Source organism: Crocodylus siamensis, chromosome 4 (assembly GCF_052110815.1).
Source record: "Crocodylus siamensis isolate JL-2025a chromosome 4, ASM5211081v1, whole genome shotgun sequence".
Classification (NCBI taxonomy): Eukaryota; Metazoa; Chordata; order Crocodylia; family Crocodylidae; genus Crocodylus; species Crocodylus siamensis.
Window position 1 is genome coordinate 71,967,299 of NC_143398.1, and position 27,957 is coordinate 71,995,255.

General features: G+C 45.8%; 1 protein-coding gene across 2 annotated transcripts; it reads left to right on the forward strand.

Moving 5' to 3' along the window:
- Window positions 1–463: 463 nt before the first annotated feature.
- LOC149865858 (glioma pathogenesis-related protein 1-like) lies at window positions 464–26,372 on the forward strand. Of its 2 annotated transcripts, none has more exons than XM_090042555.1 (8): window positions 464–620; window positions 5,476–7,237; window positions 7,559–7,904; window positions 16,606–16,851; window positions 19,444–19,553; window positions 21,675–21,757; window positions 24,226–24,252; window positions 24,347–26,372. In XM_090042555.1, the coding sequence occupies exons 3-8, from the start codon at window positions 7,680–7,682 to the stop codon at window positions 24,496–24,498; spliced, it is 843 nt and encodes a 280-aa protein (XP_089898681.1). In that variant the 5' UTR covers window positions 464–620; window positions 5,476–7,237; window positions 7,559–7,679; the 3' UTR covers window positions 24,499–26,372. The 2 variants fall into 2 exon arrangements, with proteins under 2 accessions (XP_089898681.1, XP_089898682.1); XM_090042556.1 differs by having other exon boundaries at window positions 5,476–5,702; window positions 7,599–7,904.
- Window positions 26,373–27,957: the final 1,585 nt, after the last annotated feature.

The window sequence follows — 27,957 nt, forward strand, 5'->3', positions numbered from 1 at the left end:
GACAAAGGAAAGAGATACAAACAAGGGAATATGGATTTCCAGGATACATGTTCATGGTGCCCAATGGGTAGTGGGAAACCCAAATTCACCTCTCCTTCCTTCCTGATTTTGAGCAGGGAATTGAACCCACATATTTCTTTTATACTTCCAAGTAAGCAGCATCACCTCCAAACTATTGGGTAAAAGGGTGAAAGTAGGGGAAGGTAAAGATCTACACTTTTTTTTTAGAGAAAGGATTGCTAACCAATGACTGCTAATCAATATCTTGAAACAATTCTACCCCATGGGAAGTCAGTCAACAGTTAGAGATTTGGATGCCTGTTTATACTTTATTAAATCATACATCATCTTGAGAAATTGTTTCTTTTTCATTTAAATATTTATGCAGTTAAATATCATATCTTGTTGCAGAGGTATCAACAGATTTTACAGAAGCTTCTTTCATTGTATTGAATATAGATTTAGAATCTGTAAAGTGGAGAAAGGTTAGACACCATTGCTGGATCAAAGGTATCTCTGGGCTTTTCTGATGCTTGAGGAAAACTACTATTGTTCCGTATGGCTTCACAGTTGGATAAAACCACAGTACATTGTTTTCAGCAGACTGAAGTCCTCAACAGGTAAGATTAAACTACTTTAAAAAGTGGCCTTCATGAACATAATTGAATTCTCAGACTCCTGCATGCACTAAATTTTCACTGAAGTTTCAGCTATACTCAGGCCAGAGATCATAAAACATTTTTTCAATATGACTGTGTGCTCCATGACAACTTCTTCTTTTAAAATTTGTCCTTTAATTATATTACTTTGTGCATTACCAGTAATGATCTGTTCTTCAGATTTTGTGCTTACCCTGATAACTTGCCAAGAAATCAAAGAATCATAGAAAGTTAGAGTTGGAAGGGACCTCAGGAAGTCTAACTCCCTTCTCAAAGCAGGACCATCCCCAACTAAATCATTCCACCCAAAACTTTGTCCAGCCAAGGATAGAGCTTCCACCACCTCTCTGGGTAACCTGTTCCAGTGTTTTAGCACCCTCCTAGTGAGAAAATTCTTCTTAATATCTAACCTAAACTTCCCTTGCTGCAACTTGAGACCGTTGCTCCTTCTTCCGTCATCTGCTACCATTGAGAACAGTCTAGTTCCATCCTCTTTTGAACCCCCACTTTAGATAGTTGAAGGCTGCTATTAAGTCCCCTCTCAGTTGCCTCTTTTCTAGACTAAATAAGCCCAGGTTCCTCAGTCTTTCCTCACAAGTCATGTCCCCCAGCCCCCTCACCATTTTTGTTGCCCTCCGCTGGACTCTCTCCAATTTGTCCACATCATTTCTGTAGTGGGGGCCCAAAACTGGACACAGTCCTCCAGATATGGCCTCACCAGTGCTGAATAGAGAAGAAGAATCATTTCCCATTGTACGCACCACTGACCAGCAGATAGTACTTAGGAATCATTAAAGCGCAATTAACCCTTAAATGGAATGTGAAATAAAAACACAGACAACTCAAGCATCCTAATATTGAAGTCTAACTGTACTAGTACAGCAAGTATTCTTAGCAGTTTCTATATTCAGAGAGAGAAAAACACTTAGTACAATGATCTTACCCAATCCCAGACGTTACTTTGCTTCACAGAAAAGACAGCCACTCAGTTCCTGAAGCAAAGGGGGTATCATTGCCTGGGACGATCCAGGCAGGTGTTGAAACCTGGATTTATGATAAAAATGATGGTGATGGCAACACACTTAACTTTCTTGCTGTCCACCTTTATGCTTTTCTCTAACTTGACTCCTTTAATGATTCCTTGATTTCGGATTGGTCTCTCTGCAGCCAGCATATTGTCCATATATCCTCCTGTCAGCATATTCCTTTGTTCTACATACCCATTACAAGCACACCTTTTAATTTGGACTTTTTCTGGTGTCTTACTTTGAGTATTGTCCATTGGTCTCCTTTATTACCTTACATTAACATATGCAGTTATTTCACTCCTCTGATTTAGCTGGTTAGTGCCAAAATCAGTTAATTTGAGCTAGTAACAAAATGATTACTATGTTCTGTTAGAAAAACTTCTCACAGTGATAGAAAAAAGGAAAGAAACATCATACAAGCAAACTCTAGGCCATAAGCCATTAGCAAGAAACAAGGCTAACTAATATTGCAAACACCAGCAAAATGAAAAGTGTAAATAACAGTGAGGCTATACAAAACTTTAGGTTGAATATAAAAATAAACTTTAAACAATAATATAATTCGCCAGTCTATAAACAGGTACAACTTCAAAGCATAAAATATGACAAACTACCCTAACACTATGATCTACTGGCAACACACCTACCAGTGTACCTCTGTATGCCATTAGCCTTCTTAGCAACAAGGTCACACTGTCAGCACATATTCAGCTTATTGTCCACTGTAACTCCCAGGTCCTTTTCTGCAGCACTGCTGTGCAGGCAGCCAGCTCGCAGCCTGTACTGGTACATGGGATTGTTCTGTCATAAGGACTTTGCACTTGTTCTTGTTGATATTTGAGTATGAACAGGTGAGCAAAAAAGAGCAGAACAGGACAGTTTACGACACAAAACAAAATAAGTGCCCTGCACAAAGAAAAAGAGATTAGACTTTGAAGAACTGGGGAACACAAAAAGAACTGCCTGTAAGTAGGTGTTTGCCAAGGAACAGTTGGAGTCAAGGGACTAGGCCTCACACCCTAGAAAGTCACCACTAGTCTTATTCACAGTAAAACTATTATAACTCAATAGCAACCCTTGTATCATTTTGTCAACAAGACTCTGAAGTGTAAATGCTGCTACTGATCAATGAAATCTTGAGGAGAAATGTGAAGCACTAGGGCCACCAACTAGAGCTCTTAATTATCTTTTTCTTTTCTGGGGCAAAGGTGCGGGGGGAGGAGTAGCAGGGGAAAGCCCCCATCAGTGAATGTGAAGCCCCCATCAGACATTAAATTAAAGGAAAAATGAGAACTGGTGTGCAGTCCCAACAACCATACTTCCTGCCATGCCACAAGTGCATAGCAGGAGGCACGATTATGAGATCAAATCCATTGAACATCCCACCAAGCATCAAATTCTAGGGCTGTGCAAAGCTTTGGCCCCTGATTTGACTCAGTGGCCAAATCTCTGAATTCGAATCAAATCAGAAGACCCTTTAATCTCTCTGAATCCAATTGGAACCCTCTGAATTGATTTGGAAAAATTCAGAGATTTGGACACAGACACAGCTTTAAATGTTTTTCCTACATATTTCTAGGTAGCAGGCACATGGAGTGTCCCACAGAAGCGCCGGGGGGGGGGGGGGGGGGGGGAGGGAGTACACTCAGCAGCAGACCTGGAAGTGGACCAGAAACACTTCTGATCCACTTCCTGGTCTGCTGGGGAGCATGCTGGGCCCCCCACCCCCTGCACCTGCCCCTCAGCTCAGCGACTGGTGCCTCCTGGGTTGGGGGGCACCTGAGGTCCCCCCACAGCTGATCCCCGAGCCGGGGGGGAGTGCAGGCAGGCCCCCCTGCACACTCCCTGGCCAACCCTGAAGTGAACCAGAAGTATTTCTGGCCCACTTCCAGGTTTGCTTCTGAGCACGTGGAGGCCCCCCGCCCCCCACTCCTGTGGGACACTCCATCTGCCCCATCATCACAGCGTTCACAAGCCATACCTGGTACCTTGAGGTATGTAGAAAAAAATATTTAAAGCTGTGTCTATATCTGAATTGCTGATTCTCCAAATCAACGTCAAATCTTCAGATTCAGATTTGGTTGTATCGAATTAGGGACAGTGATCCAAATCAACTAATTGAATCACTGTCCCTGATTTGGGGCAAATCCAAATTGAATAGGATCTGCTTCACACACCCTTATCAAATCCCATCACAACATATTGCTGGTGCAAAGGGAACCCGGGATCATGATGCCCAGGATCCCAAGCTCCCCCTGCACCAGCAAGTAACAAGCTTCACTCCCTGCAAACCTGCAACTGGAAGCCCTGCATCAGCTGACAGAGGCTCCCAGCCAGGGGAGTGCACATTTTTTGTGGCTTATTCCTCATTTTATCAGGCCCTTAATTGAATGATCATTTGTCTGGATTACTAAAGTCTTGATTAACCACTTAATCACATCTTAAATGTAACATCTGTCAGAGGCCTGAGTAAAAAATGTAAGAACTTTAATCAAAATATTCTGCTTGAATGCAAGTGTTAGAATCAGAAGGAAAAAGTCAGTTTAGTAAATGCCTTTTCATTTATTTCAGAGAAAGCAAGTTTAGCTTTTTTGAAAGGAATGTCAGATTGATATCTTTTGTGTAAAAACTGGTGAAAAGCATTCCAGATAAAATGTTAATCTACATATAGACATGTTTATGTAACAAGTATTAAGATGCGTATTAAGTGAAATATGTTTGAAGAGGAAAGATGTATATTAAGTGAAATTTGTTTTCCCTTGGTAGTTAATGGCGATGTAGGAGATCTGCATTCCCTGTTTTTACCTATAGCATTCCCACAGTATAACTCTATATAATGATTTCAAAAAAAGTCCTGAGAGGATAGAAAGCTCTGATTAGAGACAAATAACAGTTAAGCCATGCTGCAGAGAAAACGATAATGTAGAGACAGAAAGGAAGAGGCATGTCCCAGCTTTGTCAGAAGAGTATAAAAGCCCCAGAAACATTTTAGGGGCCCCAAAACTTATATTGTCACTTACTGCTAGACAAGATCCAGTTGTTCTTACAACAATCACACATACAAAGATATTATGGGTTGTGAATTGGACACCAAGTCACTGATAAGCAAAGCTCCAGGTTGGGTTGTACCCCATCTCAGATTATGCAGGGGAATGCCCCTGTTGCAGTATGACCTATGAAATATTTTGCTCTGTACTGACCTCAACAGTATTTGTTCAATTTATTGTTTGCTTTATGACTGAAATATTGTGTATTTTATTACAAGTTATGTTAATAATTTTGGGAGCAGATAGAAACATAGACATTTGCCTGAAAAAATAATTATCTGAATAAGGAGCCTCAAAGTTATGACTCTAGCTAAATAACCAGGACAAGGAGGGAAGGTTACCCTAAACCAACCCCAGCCCTATTTATAGAAATGGAAGCAAAACCAACCCGTCTGAGTCATCTCCAGTGACTAGCTTTTAAGTACAGGGTGGAAGGAAGGAGGCCCAGAAGAGGAAGTGGTGTGACTGAGTCAAGCGGTGGACTCCTATGGTCCGCGCTGCCTGGGTAAGACACACTTGCCGCAGGGGGGTGAGCCAGGGAGGCTGCCCCTCCAACCCCACAGTTCAGCAGGGCTCTGGGATTTGTCTGGAGACCTCTTTGGGTTTCACTCAGAGGTTTTCAAGGCAGGCAGTTGACAGGGGTAGGCCGGAGGGCAGCCTTATGGTTGCTTAGAGCTAGCAGGGCTGATAGAGCCTTCATCCAGAAGGGGGGTAAGGGCTACAAATCCTGGTCTCACACAGAGCCTGTCTAGACTGAGGCAGCAGTGGTGGATCCCAGCATCCAGAGAGGGGAATGGGAGCAGCCCCAACAGCCCTTGCTCCAGAGCTTTCAACAGCTCGGCACGGTTGCTTCACCTCTGCACCTTCGCGAGGCCTTTGTCTCCAGTGGGCCTGAGAGCGGGCGCTGGGGAAGAGTTCGGACAGGCCTCAGGGCACATCCTTGGTCTGGAGCAGGCCTGCAGACTCAGGTGAGTACGATATGCCCGAAAGCACCAGAGAGTGGGCCAGCAGGGGTGTAGGCAATCCCAAAGGGAGGTGGCTAAGCTCAGGAGAGGGCTGTACTTTCAAACATAACTCTCTCTCGCATGCGTGTATTTTCTCCTAGCTACTAAAGCAGTCCCTGCTCAGAGCGCTGCCTTTTGTGAAGCCCATTCCTAGGCATGTAATGCTTCCTGCAGCGCAGAGCACAACAGTTGGGCACCTAACCTGGGTAGCGATTTCCATTCCTTGATCTAGGTGCCTTAGAAGATATGTAAGAGCTAAGCCCTGCCCTTCCCAAGTCCCATTGGTATTTGGTGCTTGGTGAATGAATGATCTGCTCCGCAAGCTGTCGACATGGGGCTGAAATCAAACTTTCACGCACCTCCAAGCAAAGCTCTAAAATGAGCGCACAGCTAACGGCTGCTGTACAATAATGGAAACATGTTCTGAGACCCGTGAGTATAGCGCTTGTTCCTGTCCTAAGTACAGGCAGGTTCAATCAGGTTCAAAATGGCTGCCCAATTTAAACTTAGCTTGTCACAGTGCCAACCTTACATTTACAGACCCGGTCTCAGTGACGGTTGATCAGTCTAAACCTGTAACTGAACACAAGTGCCATGCACACAAACCAGTCTAAGAATTGCAGAACCCAGTTTAAGATCAACCTGGGTCTATGTGGTATCATCGAACTTATTTGATTTAGATCACACTGGTGCAACGGACTTCTGAACACTGTCCCTGCGCAGCCCCAAGGCTGGGAAAACCCAGCTACTGGCCCCAGACCCAGGCTGCTCTTCTCACCACAGCCCCCACCACTGGACTATTTTTTACCCCACCCCTTTTTCCTCCCCGCTCAGCTAACCCTCTCAACCCCCATCCCAGAAGCTGCTCTAGGTGCAGCCACTTATCAGCATTTGCTGCTGCCAGAGCCAAACAAGTAAGTCCTGGTGCGGGAAGGATAGGGGTGTAGGTTTGTTGAGGGGAGTTTGGGGGTCTAAAATGTAGTCCCTGATTCCCCCAACCCCCCTCCCCCACCACATAGACCCTGCCAGACACTCCCAGACCCCAGCAAAACCCTGTGGGTTGCACCTGCCCCTTACTCCACCTGTGGGCCACACCTGTCCTCCCATCTGTGATGGACCCCCAATACACTCCAGCCTGCTGGCCCTCCCAACCCCCTGCTAGGCTCCCCCATCCTGACTCACTTGATATTGGGCAACCATTCTGAACCAATTTAACTTTCCCCTAATGTCCCCAAATGTCCGTAGTCAGCCCCAATGATATTAATCCCAGTAAATCTCATTGTACTCTAATATAGCTAAACATCTTGTCCATAAGTGTCCCTATTCAGAATGACAAGGTTCTTTGGGTAAATCTGATACCTTTTATTAGACCAACTTAAATAGCTGAAGAAAAAATTTTGGCAAGCTTCCGGGTTTAAAAACCCTTCGTCAGGCTGAGACATTTCTGCAGTTGGTGTGTGCCCTTCCTGGATGGAATGAATGCTTCTTATACTATTTTAGTAAGTACTGATATGGTGTTCATTCAAAGAGAACAAAATCCCTTGGCGGTGCAGGGGAAGAACAAATTACAAACTACAGTAATGGCCAGATGCTGTTCAATGCAAAACCTAGTCAGGTTTCAGGAGACGGGCTGGTAACTTTGGATGAAGGGGACAGAGTGGAGAAAAAAAAGAGAGACAGGAATGGGTGTGTACTCTTCAGAAAAAAACTACTACAGATTAAAACAGAAAAGAAAAGAAAAAAAATGGGGGTGGAGGGTTGGAAAAAAAACGTCACAGCTTAAATGCAAAATATGATGTGTTACCTTCCTCATTCTTTAGACTGCTGCAGCTGATTTATTTCCTGTACTCTTTCTGGTAGTCATTTCAAGATAAAACCCAGCCTGAAAGCCTGCCAGACCAAACATTGCCTTCAGAGTTAAGAGAACCTTATAAAGCTAAAATGTTCAAGCTTTTGCAGCTGGAAGGACAGAGACATCCAAGAATCATGGAAATCAGACTTTTACTACATGTGCTAGTATTACTGGATCTCTCCATCTGCTGCTACTCGTATCAGTCAGATACTTTGCCTAGTATTACAGATTCACAGTTTATTGAGGAGTGTGTGAAAGTTCATAACAACTTCCGAGCCAGCGTGAATCCTCGAGCAAGCAACATGTTTCACATGGTAAGGGAACGCTCACCATCTATGTACAGTGAGGAGTGTGTAATATTGTGCTGGTATTTACAAATACCTTTAATGGGTTATGAAAGTTTCTAAAACAAGTTGCAACTTCCTGGGGTCATAAGAAATAGTTAAAAGAAAATAAAATAAAAAATGTGACAATGTCTAGAACAATTTCAGTCAGTTTAATCATCATAGCTGTATGCAGAGCTGCCTTACCACTGCTTCATTTCAGGCTGATGTTTAAAATCTTTTTATCATGCTGGAGGATTATGCTTTGAAAATCCTCTTCATTTTCAACTGTCACAGCTCAGTTATTTAGCAGGTAATGGAGAGCCGAAGCTCTAAACATGTCTTTAATACTTAGGTCTGGAGTGGAAGGGTACTGTGAATTTACTTTGTAGAGCTTTTAGATAAAGTTCTTTTACTTTACATGCTGTTTCTTAGAATACATTGCTTCCTTGGAAAAAATCTCCATTTGAAGTTTTAGACTGCACAACTGAGACACACAAGCTCTGACTTGAATTTTAGTCATCCAAGAAAGAGTATGCTTCTCTGTTGGAAGATATAAGCATCTATGGCTCCAGCGAACAGTTCAAAAATTGAATTTGTTAAAAAATGAGTCCATCGTGGTAAATAAGTGGCCACTAAGTAGTGGGAACTTACGTACATAGTAACTATGAATAACACTGCTGAGACAATAGCTTCAACACTTTTTTTCTTTTTCATGATTCCTTTGGTTGGATGTTGTAAAAAGCCTTTTTTCTCCTATTTACAATTATGAAAATAGTGTTTGTGAACCAACACTCTAACAACTTACAAAGAAAGCACAAGTCTTACTTGTCTTATTGTGTAGGCTGTTTTAATAGTGCTCTTCCTATCCCATGATAGGCCAACTTCTTGGCAAAACTGGCCAGTTGTGGCCTTTGATCCACCATGATCTGCTTGCTGGGAAACGCTTGCTGGGAAATTGGCTCTGTGGTTGGGCCCAGAGGGTGGTGTTTGACAGAAGTCAGTCGTCATGGTTCCCTGTGACCAGTGGGGTCCCCCAAGGCTCTGTCCTTGGACCCATATTGTTCAACATCTTCATTAATGATGTGGACACTGGAGTCAGGAGCGGACTGGCCAAGTTCGCCGATGACAGCAAACTTTGGGGCAAAGAATCCACACCTGAAGACAGGAGGGCAATCCAGGCTGACCTGGACAGGCTCAGCAAATGGGCGCATGAGAACCTGATGGTGTTTAACATTGAAAAATGCAAGGCCCTCCACCTTGGGAGGAAAAACCTGCAGCATCCTCATAGGCTCAGCAGTGCTATGCTGGCTAGCACTACAGAAGAAAGAGACTTGGGGGTCATCACTGACCACAAGATGAACATGAGCCTGCAATGTGATGCTGTGGCTAGTAAAGCGACCAAAACGCTGGCGTGCATCCATAGATGCTTCTCAAGCAAATCCCAGGACATCATTTTCCCCTTGTACTCCGCTTTGGTGAGGTCGCAGCTGGAGTACTGCGTCCACTTTTGAGCTCCACAATTCAACAAGAATGTGGAGAAGCTTGAGAGAGTGCAGAGAAGAGCCACGCGCATGATCAGAGGCCAGGAAAACAGACCTTACGATGACAGGCTGAGAGCCATGGGGCTCTTTAGCCTGGAAAAGTGCAGGGTCAGGGGTGATCTGATGGCCACCTATAAGTTTATCAGGGGTGACCACCAGGATCTGGGGGAACATTTGTTCACCAGAGAACCCCAAGGGATTTCATAGATTTCATAGATTTCATAGACATTAGGGCTGGAAGGGACCTCGGGAGATCATCGAGTCCAGCCCCCTGCCCAAAGGGCAGGAAGTCAGCTGGGGTCATAGGATCCCAGCAAGATAAGCATCCAATTTACGCTTGAAGGTGTTCAATGTAGGTGCTTGAACCACCTCTGCTGGCAGACTGTTCCAGACCTTGGGGGCTCGGACAGTAAAGAAATTCTTCCTTATATCCAGCCTGAAACGGTCTTGCAGGAGTTTGTGACCGTTCGACCTCGTCATCCCTTGGCGCGCTCTGGTGAACAGACGTTCCCCCAGATCTTGGTGGTCACCCCTGATAAACTTATAGGTAGCCATCAGATCACCCCGAGCCTACGCTTTTCCAGGCTAAAGAGTCCCATAGCTCTCAGCCTGTCATCGTAAGATCTGTTTTCCTGACCTCTGATCATGCGCGTGGCTCTCCTCTGGACTCTCTCAAGCTTCTCCACATCCTTTTTGAGTTGTGGAGCCCAAAACTGGACGCAGTACTCCAGCTGCGGCCTCACCAAGGCCGAGTACAAGGGGAGAATGACGTCCCGGGATTTGCTCAAGAACCATCTATGGATGCAAGCCAGCGTTTTGGTCGCTTTACTAACCACAGCATCACATTGGAGGCTCATGTTCATCTTGTGGTCAGTGATGACCCCCAAGTCTCTTTCTTCTGTAGTGCTATCCAACGTAGCACTGCCGAGCCTATAAGCATGCTGCAGGTTTTTCCTCCCAAGGTGGAGAACCTTGCATTTTTTGGTGTTAAACACCATCAGGTTCTCGTCTGCCCATTTGCTGAGCTTGTCCAGGTCAGCCTGGATCACCCGCCTATCTTCTGGCGTGGATGCTTTGCCCCAAAGTTTGGTGTCATCGGCGAACTTGGCCAGTCCACTCCTGACTCCAATGTCCACATCATTAATGAAGATGTTGAACAGGATGGGTCCCAGGACAGAGCCTTGAGGGACCCCACTGGTCACAGGGCACCACGATGAGTGACTGCCATCAATTACAACCCTCTGGGTCCGACCATGGAGCCAGTTTCCCAGCCAGCTGATTGTGGTGGAGCCAAGGCCACAACTGGCCAGTTTGGCCAAGAGGTGATCGTGGGATACCAGATCAAAGGCTTTTTTGAAGTCAAGATATATGACATCAATCTCTTCTCCCTTGTCCAGGTGATAGGTCACCTGGTCATAGAAGGAAATGAGATCGGTCAAACAAAACCTACCCGCAACAAACCCATGCTGGCTATCCCTTAGGATGTTAGCCTGGGCCAGTCCATCAAGGATGGCCTCCTTAATAAACTTTTCTAAGATCTTCCCCAGGATAGAAGTCAGGCTAATGGGCCTGTAGTTAGCTGGATCCACTCTCTTCCCTTTCTTGAAGATCGGCACCACATTGGCCTTCTTCCAGTCTTCAGGCACTACAACAGATCGCCAGGAGTTTTCAAAGATCCGTGCCAGGGGCTGGGCTATGACGCTCGCCAGCTCCTTGCGTACCCTGGGGTGCAGATTGTCAGGGCTGGCTGACTTGAAAGTATCCAGCTTCTCAAGGTGTTCCTTCACGAGCTCAGCATTTATGGAGGGTAGGGGATCCCCCTCACCCAGATTTCCCTGTCCCATAGCAGGCATGGGCGTCCCATGGGACTGATGAAAGACTGATGCAAAGTACCTATTTAATAGGTTGACTTTTTCCTGGGCGTCAGTTGTCACTTGCCCCAGGGGTCCAACATTGCCCTTGCTTTTCCTCCGGCTCCCCACATACCTGAAAAAGGACTTTTTGTTGTCCTTGATGCTTGAAGCTAGTTGGAGTTCAGTTGCAGCCTTGGCTTTCCTGGTTTGCTCCCTGCAGGACCGGACCAGTGCAGAATAATTCTTCTTGGAGGTGAATCCCGTCCTCCATCCTTTGTAGGCTTTCCTGTTTAGCCGTAGGAGGTCCGCCAGGTCCCTAGAGAGCCAGGAGGGCTGCTGTGCCTTCTTGCTGCCTTTCCTCCGTGTTGGAATAGATTTAGCTTGTTCCTTGAGAAGCAACCACTCTTCTTGAACTCCCATCTCCCTGGGGTCAGGGTCCCTGAGGGCCTGACCGACAAGCCTCTTGAGCTTGTCAAAGTCGGCTTTTCTGAAGTCAAGGACTTCTGTGTTGCTGACTGACTTGCCAGCTTTACGGCGGATGGTGAAGGTGATCAGCTCATGGTCGCTGTCACCCAGCTTCCCATCGATCACTAGGTCGCTGATTAGGTCGTCCACCGTAGCCAGTACCAGGTCGAGCAGCGCTTTGCCTCTCGTTGGCCCATAGACTTCTTGAGTCAGGTAGAGGTCATCCACGCACGAGAGAAAGCTTTGCGACCACTCAGATTTTGCTGAGTGATCTTCCCACGAGATGTCCGGGTAATTAAAGTCACCCATGACAACCAAGGTCCTGGAGCAAACGGCCTCAGTCAGTTCCCAGGCGAACTCCTGGTCAAGCTCAGGACTTTGAGTGGGAGGTCTGTAGTAGACTCCCACCGTTGTGTCCCCTGTGCCATTTTTCCCACGAATTTTTACCCAGAGGGTCTCTAGCTGTCCATGCCGGTCGCCAACGTGAGCTTGCAGGGACATGTATCTTTCCTTCACATAGAGAGCTACACCCCCGCCCCTTTTGTCAACACGATCCCTCCTGTACAGGGTATAGCCCGCTATACCCGTGGTCCAGTCATGGGTGGAGTCCCACCAGGTCTCCGTTATCCCAATGACGTCATAATTCTTTGCACTGAGCAGGAGGACAAGCTCCTCCTGCTTGTTACCCAGGCTCCTGGCATTAATGTACAGGCAGGCAAGTGTGCCCTTAGGGGCTCTTGCCTTGCCCACAGATTGTGTCAGGGCTGAGGCAGGGGTGGGCTCCCTTAAGTGCCTTGGTCTGCTGGCTTTGCAAGGGTCGCTCAGCGGGCCAGCAGTGGCAGTAGTCCCCCCATCCCCCAGCGGGCTTAGTTTAAAGCCCGGTGGAGCAGGTCAGCCAGCCTGGCTGAGAAGAGCCTCCTCCCCAGGGGAGAGAGGTGGAGGCCATCTCTTCCCAGCAGCTCGCTGCCTCTCTCGCCAAAGAGCGGGCTGTGGTCATGGAAGCCAAAGCCTTCCCGATAACACCAGCTCCGTAGTCTTTGGTTCACTGCGTGGATCCTCCTCTCCCTCCTCAGCCCATAGCCCGAGACTGGGAGGATCGACGAAAACACCACCTGAGCTCCCAGACCCCTAAGCCCCGCTCCCAACTCCCTGTAGCGCCTCATGACCTGGCTGGGGGTGCTCCGAGCCGTGTCATTGGTGCCCACGTGAATAAGGAGCATGGGGTAGTGGTTTGTGGGCCGGAGGAGCTGCGGGATCCTCTCCGCAATGTCTCGGATGTGGGCCCCCGGGAAGCAGCAGACTTCCTGGGCTAAGGGGTTGCGGGTGGCAGATTGCCCCCTCAGTGCCCCGCAGGATGGAGTCTCCCACAACAAACACCTTTTGCTTTGACTTGGGGAGAGCGGGGCCAGTAGCTGCGGTTGAGCCTGGGTTGCCTGCGGGAGCTGGCAGCTGAGCAGGCTCCGCTGGAGCTGCAAGAGGTGTGAACCTGTTGCTAAGCTCCTGCGAGGGAGGGGCTTTGGTACAGTGGGCCTTCGGGCCCTTGACCACCTTGGTCCATGCCCCTGACTGGGCAGAGCGGGAGGTCCCAGAGTCCTCCTTAGTCATGGAGGGAGACGGTGCTCTACCCTGCGGTTCCCGGGGGAGAATGGCCTGGCAGTAGGAGTGTATCTCCTGCTCGCAGTCCCTGATGGCACGCAGTCTCTGGACTGTGGCCTGGAGCTCCTCCAGCTGGCGCGCCAGAGACCTCAGTGGGGACCAGACCCCGCAAGGGGAGGTGGCCATGTTCCCGGGCCCCAGAGCCTGAAAAAGGGACAGGCAGCCCCCGCAGCCAAGAGCCAGGGGCTCCGTCTGCGTGGAGCCCGGAACCATGGGCTCCATCTGGGTGGCCGTCTCTGAGGTGCCCAATGGCGGGGCCGCAGAGCCCGAGGGGACCCTCAGGGGTGTGGCGCATGCCCATGAGTGTCTGCCTCTGGTAGGCTGGCTACGGCTGGGGCTGACTACTCTGGGGGGTCGCAGGCAGGGTCTCGTGCCCTCCCACGCCCTCCCCTGCGCGAACTCCACACTAACTCGAGCGCCTGTTTACACAGCCTGGTCGCGTGGCTCCCTGGGGGGCTGGGCCGAGTAGGGGCCTGGGCGGGGGCTTGACCCGGCCCGGCTCCATGCAGCCACCTGCTCCCAGGGAGCGAGGAGTTAACCCCTTCCCACCACAAGCCCGTTTACCTCCAGCTGTGCTGGGGGTCAGCAAGGGGCTCTGTGGCTGCTGAGAGGGTGTCTGGGGGGCTTTGGGGGAGCAGGGGCACAGTGGGCTTCACCCGCGCGTCTCTCACCACTCCAGAGCCTAACTGAGCGTTTTGGTTTTTTTTCTTTTTTCCCCGCTGTTTGTCGGGCCCTTCTAAACTGCGTGCATGCGCAGTGGGCCTGCCGTCGGGGAACGCTGGTTTCTCAGGCCAAGGGGGCCCTGCCCGGGATTTGGGGGCCCCTGCTCTACAGGAGGGGGACTGGTGAGTACCCCACTCTTTCTCTTGTCACTGCCTGGGGGGCTGGGCCAAGTAGGGGCCTGGGCGGGGGCTTGACCCTCCTGGCACCAGGCAGCGGCCTCCTCCCAGGGAGCGAGGAGTTAACCCCTTCCCACCACGAGCCCGCTTACCTCCGGCTGTGCTGGGGGTCGGCAGGGGGCTCTGCGGCTGCTGAGGGGGTTTCTGGGGGGCTTCTGGGGAGCGGGGGCATCTCTCACCGCTCCGCAGCCTAACTGGGTCGAATGGTCATAAACTACCGCAAGACCATTTGAGGTTGGACATATGGAAGAATTTCTTTACTGTCCGAGCCCCCAAGGTCTGGAACAGTCTGCCAGCGGAGGTGGTTCAAGCACCTACATTGAACACCTTCAAGAGTAAATTGGATGCTTATCTTGTTGTGATCCTATGACCCCAGCTGACTTCCTGCCCTTCAGGTAGGGGGCTTGACCTGATGATCTTCAGAGTTCCCTTCCAGCCCTAATGTCTATGAAATCTATGAACCTAGCTATATCATACTAAGGAGGCAGCATTTTAAAACTGCAGCAATTATGTGCAGATTTGCTTTACATTAAACACACTTAGGATGTTTCATTTGTGACGTGCATTAAAAAAAAATTGCAGCTAATACAATAACTAAAAATCATGACCCCTCCCCCAGATTTTATTTTACTATGAGGGATTTGAAGTGGAGAAACTGAGATGTGATCCAATTCCATTGTGAAATAAAAGTTCATTCAAAACCACATACCGTGAACCATTTCAAAGCTGCAGACGAACGACTGAGGCAAGAGGATTACATTATTTCACCTGGCAACCTTATCTCAGATCTGAATTCTAGGTAGAGACATAAAATGAAACAGAATTAACTAAGGCTACTGTTTGCTAAAAAGGAAGTATATACAAAACACTACTTCCTTTTTATTTGCATGCAAATTGCAAGAAATACAAGCAGCACTGCTGAGTATGTCTGTAATAACTCCATCATCTAAAGAAATGTTAATGTTAGCATTATTATACACATTATTGGGAGGTTATGGTTCCATTATCTACAAATCTAAAAGGTCCTTCCAAGCTTAGTGGCCCACACAAGTGATAAGATGAAGGCATATCAATGTCTGTAGTCAACAGCACTACAGCACAATGGCTTCATCAATCCTCTCTGCACCTAAGCATTATTGAGGAATGCAGCCAGTCAAATTCTTCCCTGTGAATAGTGTTTGGCTATCTTTTTTTCCCCCTGTTCACCAGTTGTAGTTTCTAATAAAACAGTCTCTAGGTCTGCTCCAGACCCCAGTACAGTCCACGGAAAGATTCCTACTGATGTATGTACTTGCTTGGCCAGAGTTCAGCCTATGGTGGAGGCTCAATAGCCATGTGGATGCTTGTGTATCCACACTGCACGTGGAATAGGGTTATTAACTGTACATAACTACTATTTGGGTATGTTAAGTAAAGTAGGATTCTGTGAATAGCCTTTAACAGAGCAGTCACTATTAATCTGACAATAAGAAGTATAATTCACCAGAGACCAATGCAGGTATAAGGTTCACTGTAGAAATTCTACTTCAAATCAAATTTTAAAAAAAGTATGCAGAAACATATAGAAGGGAAACTTTAAAACATAATATAGATATAAACTCACAGATTTGAACTTTCAGAAAGGCATAACTCCCTCATTCCAGCAAACTGTATGTGCAAAAACATTCCCAACTCCTGTGCAAATGCCTGTCTAAGCAGTTCTCAGATCTGCTTCATTTACATATGCAAATGAATATCTGCTTATACAAACACGGCTTCAAAACAAACATTTCCACTGACAAAATGTTTTGGTCCAAGCCCGTGGCTAGAGCTCCAGCAACTTCATAAATTTATCTCATGGTATCTAATTCACCTGACTCTGAAAGTCAAAGGGCTATACCTAAATACATTCATGAGGCGCTTATTTTGACTGTAGAGCAAGTGTACGTGTGTGTGTGCGTGTGCGTGTGCGTGCACAGTCTCCTTTAAAGTACCTGTAATGTTCCTGAAACTTATTTTTTTAACAGAAGAATTTATCTGTTTACTCTTATGTTCCAATCAAACTTAGCATCTAACTTCTAAACTTGTGAGTTCAGACACAGCAGAACAGATGTTGAATGAGTGGTCAGGCTTATCATAAAGGAATACACAGAACTGTTTATTGTTTGATTCTCTCTCAGAGGTGGCCAAGACCAAGCAAATCTACATCATCTCCCAGTTGCCTCTCCAGGCAGTTTCTCTACATTACATAACTGTGACTCTAAATGATGTGCGTGTCTGTTGTTACATTTTACAGACTTGGGACCCAGATCTGGCAAAAACCGCCAAGGCATGGGCAAAGAAATGCCTGTTTAAACACAATATTTATCTCAAGAAAAAAGGACAGGCCCATCCCACATTTAATCCCGTTGGAGAAAACTTGTGGACTGGCTCCCTTTCATTATTTTCTGCGACTGCGGCCATCACCAGTTGGCAAAGTGAGGTCAAGTACTATAGTTACACCAATAACGCTTGCAGCAAAGTGTGTGGCCATTACACTCAGGCAAGTCATTTGTTACATTTCTCTAGCTGATCTTTATCTGTTTCTATTCATTGTAATATAAAAGTGTTAGTTTCCATGCCAAGTTCACTGAGCCATTTTCAAAAATGTTGTCCCAACATTACATTTTTGGGGCATATGAATGTTTATTGTGCTATTTTAAAAAACAAACATTAAAATTAAGACGCCTTTATACTTGAATCTTATTTGCTTTCCAGAAGACCTCCCTAATAAGGAATAAGGTGTAAATTTTCAACCAAGAAGCAACAATAACTGTTTAAGCATTTGCTTAAAAAGAGAAATGGGGAGTGAAAATTGGCTATGGAAGCTTTCAGTTTACAGCACCCATCCAAAATTAGATGCCAACTGGTAAAGGCTGAATCCAGTATTCTCTGTAATCCAGAAATCATGCGAGAACACAGCCAGATGATTTATTTCTTCTTGCATACAAAATTCTCATATTGCCTTCTATGTTCTAAATATAATGTGAATTTGTTTGCATGAGTCATTCTTTTCTTGGCAGCCTCAGCAAAGAGATTGGTGATCAAGCAGGGATCAAGACTTAATTGCTTACAACAAGAAGTGGGCTTTCCAGGCAATGCTTGAGGCACAGCAGTAAGGAGAAGCTTGCATTACCATTACCTGAGCTCTGCTTATAGTTTAAAAAGGACTTTGGCTTCCAAGAATGTTGTAACGCTTTTCCATGAGCAACAAATCTGCTAAAGATATTTTAAGTTATTTAAAATAAAGTGTGGAAGTTATTTTCACGAAGAAAGGTCCTTGCCAATAGAGAGAGATCAGTGAATGGGTATGCATAATTTAGAAGTGGATGTAAAAATCTTTGCAAGGTAATTTGGCAGGTGGAAGGCTGGAGGTGGCACTACAAATGTGAGAGGGAAAGGTACTGTTAGAGTATTCTGGCTTGCTTGGTTAGGCTGTCAGTCTGACAAGGTACATTTTAATACAGCCAAGAGGTAACATACCTAGGAACCCACAATCCAGAATCTCTCTGCAAAACTTCACCTTGGAAAACAGTGACTTAAAGATGTAAGGGGTCATCATGGATAATGCCCCTAGCATGAGCAATGCTGTAGCAAAAAAAGGTTAAGCCCTTGGATGCAGGTGTATCAAGTGGAAGGGAAGTAATCTTTCTTCTAACAGAGGTTGGGAATTAATGTTTTACCTGGGTGCATGATTCTGGGTTCCCCATGCCTCCTTCCTCTGACCCATCAGAGATTGGCCACAGCTGGATACGGGATGCTGAATTGGATGGGCTTGTGCTCTATGCAATGCAGAGTATCCTTTTAGCTACCTGGCAAGTATGGCATGCTGGTGTGGCTCCAATTTGCCAAATTTGGAATCAGGAGGTAATTTTCTCCCAGGTTGAATTGACAAGAACCTTGGTTTTTCTTTTCTTTTTCTTTTTCCTGGGATTATCTGGGCATCTCTCACCTAAACAATTCCCTGCCATTGCAGAAATTGTGGGATGCCATGAACTTTCTTGTTCTCTACCCACAGCATGCAACATTTTGTTCTGTTTTGTTTTTAAGAACTGAAATATTTGACTTAAGTACAGCTTGGGCTTGATACGAAGTAATGGATGAAGCATGTGGCCTGTGCTGTATAAGGTCAGACTAGATGGTCCAGTGGTCCCTTCCAGCTTTAATTTCTGTGAAAGTCACATTCATGTGATCACAGGAAGCTGGAATGCAGCTAAAACCTTTTGTTCACGCTGGAAAAATTGTAACTTTAGAGGCTTGGGACAAATTATCCTCTTAGGTCTCTCTCCCCCGAAGTGACTGAATGCATGTAGGGGAATTAACCTCAGTACAAGAGACAAGAGATATAAAAGCAGAATTTGGCCCTTATTACACATATCTCTGAAAAAAACACCATTTTCCTCATATAGAGGATAGTTTGTAGGTCACTATAAAGTAACCAGGACAAATTAAATATATCTGATTTCTATACGTGCAAGAAAAACTAACCACCGAGTCAACATAATATTAAAAACATAGCATAAAAGCCAATTTCAATGACCAGGACTAATTTTTAACATCACTTTTATGGCCCTACCAGCCTGGCTGACATCTGATACCTACAGGAAACAACTTGCTTTTGTTTCCTGTAACCCTTCTTCTACATTTGCATTCCTGCAGAGCTGCTTTCTAAAGACTGGCTTTTTTCATACCTGAGAGATTTCTGACCATCTCTCTATATCTCTCACCATTTTCAATTTTTTCTTTTTTTTTGGCTGGAGGAAGGATGGGTGTGTCCAAAAGCTTGCAAAGAACAACTTTTTGGTAACACTTTAGTTGGTCTAATAAAAGATATCATCTCTACCCAAAGACTTTGTCTGCCTACATAACATTAACACATTCAAATACTGCAGTTGAAAGAATCCCTGTTTGTCAGTGTTGTTATGAACTTAATGTGTTTAAGTAGCTATGGCTTAGCTTTGTAAAGAGCTCTCAGGATATACTTCTGTCTTGTCAGTTCTCTGTTTGTGGCATAAATGACAACAGCCAATCTTTGTGTAGTCCTACGCGTGTTAAGTCTTCTATTTTGTACTATCTGACATCCATTTCTTTTCAGGTTGTTTGGGATAACAGCTACAAAGTTGGCTGTGCTGTTCACTTTTGCCCTAAAGTAGAAGGTTTTGGAGGAACTAATGCAGCACATTTTATTTGCAACTATGGGCCAGCGTAAGTCATTCCATTAAAATTTATTTAACAAGCCCATATCTGAGAGTAGCAGTTCACAGCAGTCTCAGAGAAGCCCATTTGGCTAATGCTCAAAGAGTTGAGGGCATTCTCTAAAGCAGGGACTCATCCATGCCTCTGAACTCGATCAGACCCTGGGGATTCAGCCCCCAGGAGTACTGCAACCTGGACCCAGCAGCTGCAAACAGCATTGCTTGCCCCCCTGCTCCTGATGTGCCTCCAACAAGGCTTTGTAGCTGGGATTTTAGTAGCAAGGCACAACCCTGCTTGCCCTGCCCCTGAATTTCCAGCTTCTCTAGGAGCACCATGGGCGCATTTTTTACACCCCTGCTCAACGCAGGCTGAACTCTAGATGGCCAGGAAGAATGCAATAAATTGGAACCAATATCTGATGATCTTATGAGATCCCTTCCAGCCCTAACGTCTATGAAATCTAGGAAATGAATGAGGCCCATGAAGGGCTAAAACAAGGGATGCTAGAAGTACCAAAATTCTCTCTATAAGACTGCTTTCTCCCAAAGTGGTAAACCATTGTTGTAATGCAGTAATGCTTTAATGTTCATGCAGTATGCCTCTGGCAAGAGACCTCTCAGGATGCTGTACAAGAGAGCTTCTTATTGGCTTTCCCCTGAATTGCTGCTGAAACTTCAGATACTCTTACAAACCTGAATTCTTTACTCTCTCGCTAATCCAATGCTAAAATCAAACTGTACCTCCCTTGGATATATGCCACTATGTCAGTTAGCTTAGGGCAAAAAAGATTATAGATGGGATTGAATCCAGAACCCTGTTCCTTGCTGCCTTGCTGGGGTCCTTCTGTGGTGCCCAGGGACTGTTAACTGCCTTACAATGGGATCCAGAACAGAGAGCACGCTAAGCAGTGAGTCCCATATACCCAGTTAGACCTAGCCAATGTGGAAACACCAAGGCGAGATGCATCTGAAATCCCTGCCAACTCTCTCTTTAGGGAATTACCCAGTGTTGCAGGGATGCCTCCTTCCTGCTAGGATTCACTTCCTGAATGTTCTCTTGAAGACAGGCAAAGCTCACTGTTATCATTTAAAAGGAAGGAAGAGGAGACCACCTTCTTCTACTGTAGTTTAACAGTTGGAGCACTTGCTCAGGAAGAGAAAGATTTAGATTTAATTCCCTCTTCAGTCTCAAAGGGAGGAGGTTTAAGCACATCTCCCACCTCCTAGGTGAGCATCCTAACCACTAGGCTATGGGCTACTTTGGACAGGGACATTCTCCATCCCTGTTAAAGCTGGGCCACTGGACAGCAAAGAATTTGAGATTTGTTGGGCCAGAGGAGGTGCAAAGTATAGAGCATGACTCTTAGTTGTTAGGGTACTCTACTAGCAGGGAGAGGAACCTGCAAACAAAACTAGCTTATAGCATCTACTCTGAGCTACAATATTGAGTAATATGAATACCCTCCCTCTTAGCATCCACTCTCTGCCAGTATGAGAGCAAACAGCACGTGGTCTGACTCAGCATGACATTTCTATTGTTCTTAACAGCTTTTTATAAGAAGCTGTTGGCATGCATTAGCATTGGCGTGCTCTGAGCATGGCTTTTGGATTGTGCCCCTTCAGAGACATACCTAGGATCTGGATCCCAAATGGGCATTAGAGTGAGCTAAGAATGTGACTTTTCAGCCCTATCAAGATGGGGGTTCTGCTGGGTGCACATAGAGGTACCACTTAAAGTGAGGGGTCTAGTGGGTTTAGGCTCTTCCAAGGTTAAGCAGTCAGTGCCCCAGCAACAGATAGGGAGTCCATTTCATTTAAAAGTGCAAAAACATGCGATTCTTGTGTCTGTATCTGTAAGCTACTGTGAGATCTGTGGGAAGATACATCAAGCTTTCAAAGTTTATAGCTACCTCATGCTAAGAATGCCATGTCAAACTTGAGAAATAAGATAATTGTGTTAACACAGAAGCTAATTATTCCTGGCTTCTTCCACTTCCCTGATTGTCCTGGGAAAAGGGCTTTTTTAGAGTATTTCCTACTAATAAAGAATTCCAAAAAAAATTAAAAACACAAATCATTAAATTTCTTTCCAACAAGAATAACAGTGGAATAAAGTTGTTCCTTTTTGCAGGGGGAATTATGGAAGAAAACCATATCAAACAGGAAGAGCTTGCAGTAACTGTCCTGGTGACATATGCTCAGACAACTTATGTGGTAAGTTAAGGATAATCTACTTCCTGAAGGATGTCATATAGAAAAGAAAAAGGCCATGAATAAGAGGTAGTGTCAGTGGATTCAAGTCACAGGATATAAATTCTAAATATACTTTAGAACCTAGAATGAAGTCAAAGGTTGTAGTGGTACATGAAGGGGAGAGAGAAATAAGGAAACTATCTCCTACTCTCTGCAGCAGTAGGATGGTGTATGCTTTCAGTGCTCTCTTGGGCAGAGGCATAACTGGCCAGGATTGTGCTCAGGCCAGTTCTCCCTCCCTCTTCCCCCTGTACCTTTTTACAAGACTCTGACTCCAGAGGCTCCAGCATGGGCAGTTGCACAGTAGCCACAGCTGAAATGGCTTTATTTTATATTTTGTGACATTCACCCATGTCTAGCTGGCAAAAAATCCTGTTTCCATGGCAAAAAAATGGGGTGACATTTCCCCCCCACATCATCATCAGCACCACCAGCAGCAAACTTCATCTATTGCCCACTAGTACCTGACAGAACTACATTTCCCAGGATGCCCCGCACTGCTGCTGCTCCCGAGACTGGAGCTGGAAAGAGTAGGGGGGAAGGGGAGGGGCAGAACATAAGGATGAGGCAGCAATTGCTCCACTCTGGTGCCTGCGACCACATAGGCAGTACCCGGGACTCATGCCCTGCTTGTGCATCCATCCTTATGCTACTGCTTTTAGAAATGTGGGGTTGACAGAGAAGGAAGTCACTTTGGGCTAGATCCAATCATTCTTCTAGGCGCTTAAACTGCACTAAGGCAGCCAAGCCCCACAAACTGATCCAGGATCAACCAACCCTGCTGTGGTGCCCACAAAAAACATCTCGTTAGGAGCTTCTGGTTTTGTCCTGGAAAGATTCCTTGGCATTCCTGCTCAGGCCTGCTCGAGTGATCCAGGTCATAGGTGCCTAACTCTTGCCTGGAGTCTAGGATGGTCCAGACCGGAAGTGACTAAAGTTAGCCTAAGTTCTGGATCTGTTAGGCATCTGCAGAACACACCTGATATATAGCTGACAGCACTGAATCCAGTACAAAGTGATCCACCTTACAGTCACTCTCAAGCACAACCAGAGATGCTGGTAGTGTCTATCATTTGCACAATATTTGATGGTTAAAAGTATTTGTCCAGAAGTGGAAGACATGGGCTGTATGTCCTCCTCTGATGGGACTGAAATCCACATTGTCCATACCAGAGAAGTGTGACAACTAGACTGAAGGGCAGGCTGATCTGGAGGTATGCTCCCACTTGCTGAAGCTGGGCCACTGTGCAGGAAGGAATGCAAGAGCCAGGCTGCTAGGAGAGTGAGCAAATAGCTTGACAATTCCTACCCGGTGGGGGAACAACCCAAGTTCCAAGCCCTATTGCCAAGGGTTACTTTTGTTTTTTAAGCAATTATGATTTAATGCAACACATATACACAGTTCTGGGGTTGGGGACTGGAAAGGGAGAGGTTTTCTGTTCCCAGAAAAGTACCCTCATCGTTGGGCTATAGTCAGGCTGCTTCTTCATTTGCTCTCATTCTGGCCCTTTAGATCTCACATTCTTGGCTTTGGTGATCAAGCTTGAATCTAAAGGGTGGAGGGTGCACCCCATATACACTAGTCTGGGGGCAGACAATTATTTTAGGCAAAGGGCTGCTTAACAAGTTTTGGCAAGCTGTCAGGGGTCTGCGTAGGTAGGCCTGTCCCTTGACAGTTGCCCCACTCCCTAGTTGCCATATTGGGACTGGAAGTCCCACCTCCTAGCCCCAGACCTTTGCCACCAAAAGTCCCTCCCCTTGCCCCCCAGAAATACTTTTTTGGAGAGGGGTTGTCATCTTAGAACCAGAGGAAAAAAAAAAATTGCATGCTAGAAGTCAAACACCTACTATAACATATTTTTGTTACAAAAAATATGTGCCATTTGTGCTTGTGTGCTATATACAAAAGGGATTGCAGAACAACTCAAAAATAAAGTCTCACTCATATATTGGGGTGGGGTGGGGTGGGGAATGTGTATGGCAGGGCATGGTGGGGCACAGGGTATGCTGGTGGGGGCATGGTGTGTGAGGTTTGTGGGGTGCAGGGACCCCCCCCCCCCCACATGGCATGCAGCCCCTCCTGCTGGCAGCAGCAGCAGGCAGGGTGGGGAGCTCATCCAAAAAAAAGAAGGAATAGCAGTAGTGGTACTTTTATATCACAACCATCAAATTCTATTCCTTGTACATCAGCCACTATAGAAGAGAAGGAAGCAAGTTTGATATAGGCAACTTCTCTCTCAACCAAGGCCGCAGAAATAAGCTAGCTATATATTTTTTTTTGTCATTTTGGTATTTTCAACATTTTATTCAGTACAGTCATTAAGTTTTTCTTACTCAGGCAAGAAAAGCACCAAGCCCACTACATACCTAAAATTGTTCATTAAAATTGTTTCTAACTGGCAAATTTGTTATTTTTCTTCCTCTTTTAGAAAATCCAGAGCGTAAGAAAATCATATGTACGTATCATAAAACCAATATATCTAGAATTTGTTGCTTAAAGTTCAATTAAGTTTGAAAATAATTCACTTTTTTTTTTTAATTTATTTACAGACAACTCTGGATGGTATCCAGAATGGGACAAACCAGCATGCAACCAGTACTGTATCACCATTCTAGTTTTAAGGCCATCTCTACTATTACTGACTTGTGTAGCTGTCTGGCTTCTCATGGCGCAATATCCCCAAATCACTATAAATGAATAATACCCTCTTTGAAAAACTGGAATCATATGTAGTGCTGTTCTACCATATTTCCCCATGTAGAACTCCTACCATTGTCAGGGTAAAGTCCTAACAAAGATCAACAGAAGGAGGCCTACCATAGATAGGTAAATATCACCTTAATCAAAAGGTATTTATGTGGATAGAGGTGAAGGATGACACCAGTTCAGAGTTACAGGATAGTCAAAGGTTGTCCGTTCACTCATCTCTTACATTTTTCATTTACAACTGAGAACCTATATTTGTTCAACCTAGCTGATTTATTAAACACAGGACTAAGTTTTGCTCTTCTGAGTGATGTATCTGAAAAATCTCTGTTGGACTGCTCACTTCAGTACAGCAGGTCTGGCCAGTTAGCTCTTACATTTTACTGTTTTGGTGTTTTTATTCTTTTAATAGGGTGGTCTGAGAGTGATGAGTCAAGTTCCCTACCAGGCACCTCTCAGCAAGGGCTACTTATTGCCTATCGTCAGCCTGCCTTTGTTAAGGGGTAGACAGGTGGTTTCTACTGCAGATTAAATATATTTAAATACACGTACATTTCCTGGAATATGCATTTGTTGCCAAAGCTAATTTCTGTCCGAACCAAATTTTGAATGTATGCTGGTAACACAAGAGTTAAGTTTGATCATGCGCAGACAAGGCCTATGGAAGATTCCCCAGTGTGCCCAGCATGTGCCCCCTGTGTGACCCTTGGCTTGTCAGTCACAACTGACCTAGTTTTGTAACAACGCACATGCTCAGTTCTGCTCAGCGGATGAAGTAATCTGACCGGACGCATGCTCAGTCTACAGACTGCATGACATAATTGGACTAGAAATTTCTTTAGAGAAGACAATCTGATTGGCTACCCGGTTGTCATAAAAGACTTGGGGGCCCCTCCCAAGGGTTTTTTTTTTTTTGGGGGGGGGGGGGGTTAGGGAAAGACAGTGAGTGAGAGTTTTTGGGTTCTGACAGCGGTGCTGACAGGGAAGATTCGTCCTGAGAGCAGAGGCTGGCCTGACAGGGACTGCTCCTCAGGAGGGCTTTAAGCCCATGGGTCTCCTGTCCGAACCCTGAGAGCGGAGGCTGCTAATGCAGGGACTGCTCCTCAGGAGGGAGACCACGCTCGACCTGTGAACAGATACTGCCTTGGCAGAGACTGTGTCGCAGGGAAGAGACCTGAGAGCAGAGGCTGCGGCTGCAGGGACTGCTCTTCAGGAGGGCTTTAAGCCCACTGGTCTCCTGTCCAAACCTAAGGGCAGAGGCTGCTAGCGCAAGGACTGCTCCTCAGGAGGGAGACCCACTCGACTGGCGAACAGAGGCTGCCTTGGCAGGGACTGTCTCGCTGGGAAAGATCCAAGCTGAGAGCAGAGGCTGTTCCCACAGAGACTGCTCCTCAGCAGGGCTTCCTGGCCCACTGGCCTCCTCTCGGCTGCGGTTTCGCAACTTATTCGATTTCGTCCTTGATCTGATTTCCCGGCTACCGAACTGATTTCTAGCATCGACCAACCACGATCCTGATTGACCCGAACTGCTTCTTGACCACCGACTACAACATCGCTACACCCCTCAGCATCGTTCTCAATCGACTTCGGCATCACCACTGACCATCTGTTTTCGTCCACATTTGACTGGCGTCACACCATTCTTCGTGTTACAGTTCCGTTGTTTGTTTTCCCGATTAATGAGCTGTTGACCAGCCCTGGGACTATTGAGTTGGGCAGTTGCACCTAGCTTCGGCTAGAAAGCAAAGGCTCAGCTCGAGAACCCCGTGGGCCAACAGACCCCTTTGTCGTTCGTTATCCAACTGTAACTGAAGCAAGCTTCTCTGCCTATGCCCCACAAGTGTAAGTAAAATAAAATCCATCTTTCAAAACTGAAGCACGAGTCCGCGTACCGCTCAGACTCCTCGCCGCTAATCCCGCCTGTTCCGATCCGATACCACCCTCGGCCCACTGTGACCTTGGGGCTGCTGTTCCCCGACAATTTCAAAGAGTCAGAACTGTACAGCAAAGAGTTTAGATTTTCCTCCCTTTTGGATTGTGAGCTCTTTGGGACAGGGACTGTGTCTTCACATATATGTAGGTAACAACTCATACCCTGGAGCAGTACAAGAAAACAAGCTTGAGCATTAGACTTTAAACATTATTTTAGAACACGTCATAATTCAGGGTTGATTTACCACATACAAAATTTACCGGATCTTACAATCACTTAGGCCTGCAAGTATTTGTGCTTACCTAAGTAGTTATACTATTGTAAGAAACTACTCACGCCATTAAGAATTTGCAGGACAGGGCCTTAAAACATCAGGTAAGAAGCCAGCTTCAAATATGACCCTTAAAACTACCTCCCGTTTGACTTGAAGTAGGTTGTTCTGTATTGTTTTCAGACATTTCCATGTTGTAAACAGGCAAAATGTTAAATACATTTCTTCTATGCATTGTGTTTATGGCCGAGAATGAAGTGATGCGTATCTTTTTGACAGCATATGGGAGTTGTTTGCTGTGTTTTGAGTAAACTGAAAAAAAGCCCCCACATGAAGTTCCGTACTTAAGCCTACAAGCTGTTCTAAAATTAGTCATTTTGCTGTAGAGCAAAACCACACCATAGCAAGGTGTTGAGCTACAAAAGTGTGATCAGCCTTCAAGAAGTCCCACCATGCAAATCAAACAGTGCCTTGGCCAGAGGTGTGTTCTCAGTTCAACAGCAATGAGAGAAAGCAAGCAGAGGGGCCTGAAATTTACCCAGCTAAATCAGGCTGAAAGCAGCTGCTCATCCTTTTTTTCCTATCTGTGAAAGACTAATCTCCCTTCAGCCAGCCCTACTCTGGATGAAAGTAACTGAAGCATCTCACTGGTGCTTCTGCAGAAACACTGGTGATGGTTAGGGTGTTTTGATCTTAACTGACAACATACAGACACTGACCTCTATTTCTTTGTTTCCTTTATTTTAAACCAGGATTACAGTTACCCAAACAAGGTGTTTGAAATGGGCAGTTAGAAACAAAGTGTATTTTGAACAACAACAAATGTATTTATTTATTTTCCCCCCAATTTCTCTTCTCTTTTAAAATCCATTTTACATTCATTTATTTGCATACTTACTGACTCTGTAGCTCAGTGGGTAGGGCACTCACCTGGGATGTCAGACATCTAGGTTCAGTTCATTGTTCCAGCGAATAGTTTCATAGTAGCTAAGGTCAGGAGGGACCTGAACAGATCATTTGGCCTGACCCCCAGCCACAGGCAGGAATGAATGCTGGGTTCACAAGACCCCAGACAGGTGATCGATCATCCAACCTCCTCTTGAATTTGCCCAAGGTAAGGGCGAGGACCACTTCCCTGGGAAGCTGGTTCCTAATTTTGGCCACCCAAACTGTAAAATATTGCCTTCTGATCTCTAACCAAAACCTATTCTCCATCCGCTTATTACCACTGTTCCTTGTCACCCCAGGAG

Bases quoted from the DNA above. Each gene is read 5' to 3' on its own strand.
- LOC149865858 (XM_090042555.1), top strand. From the start codon at position 7,680: ATGTTCAAGCTTTTGCAGCTGGAAGGACAGAGACATCCAAGAATCATG. The intron at 21,758-24,225 runs GTAAGTTAAGGA...TTCCTCTTTTAG, and splicing joins ATGCTCAGACAACTTATGTG to AAAATCCAGAGCGTAAGAAA. The intron at 24,253-24,346 runs GTACGTATCATA...ATTTATTTACAG, and splicing joins AGAGCGTAAGAAAATCATAT to ACAACTCTGGATGGTATCCA.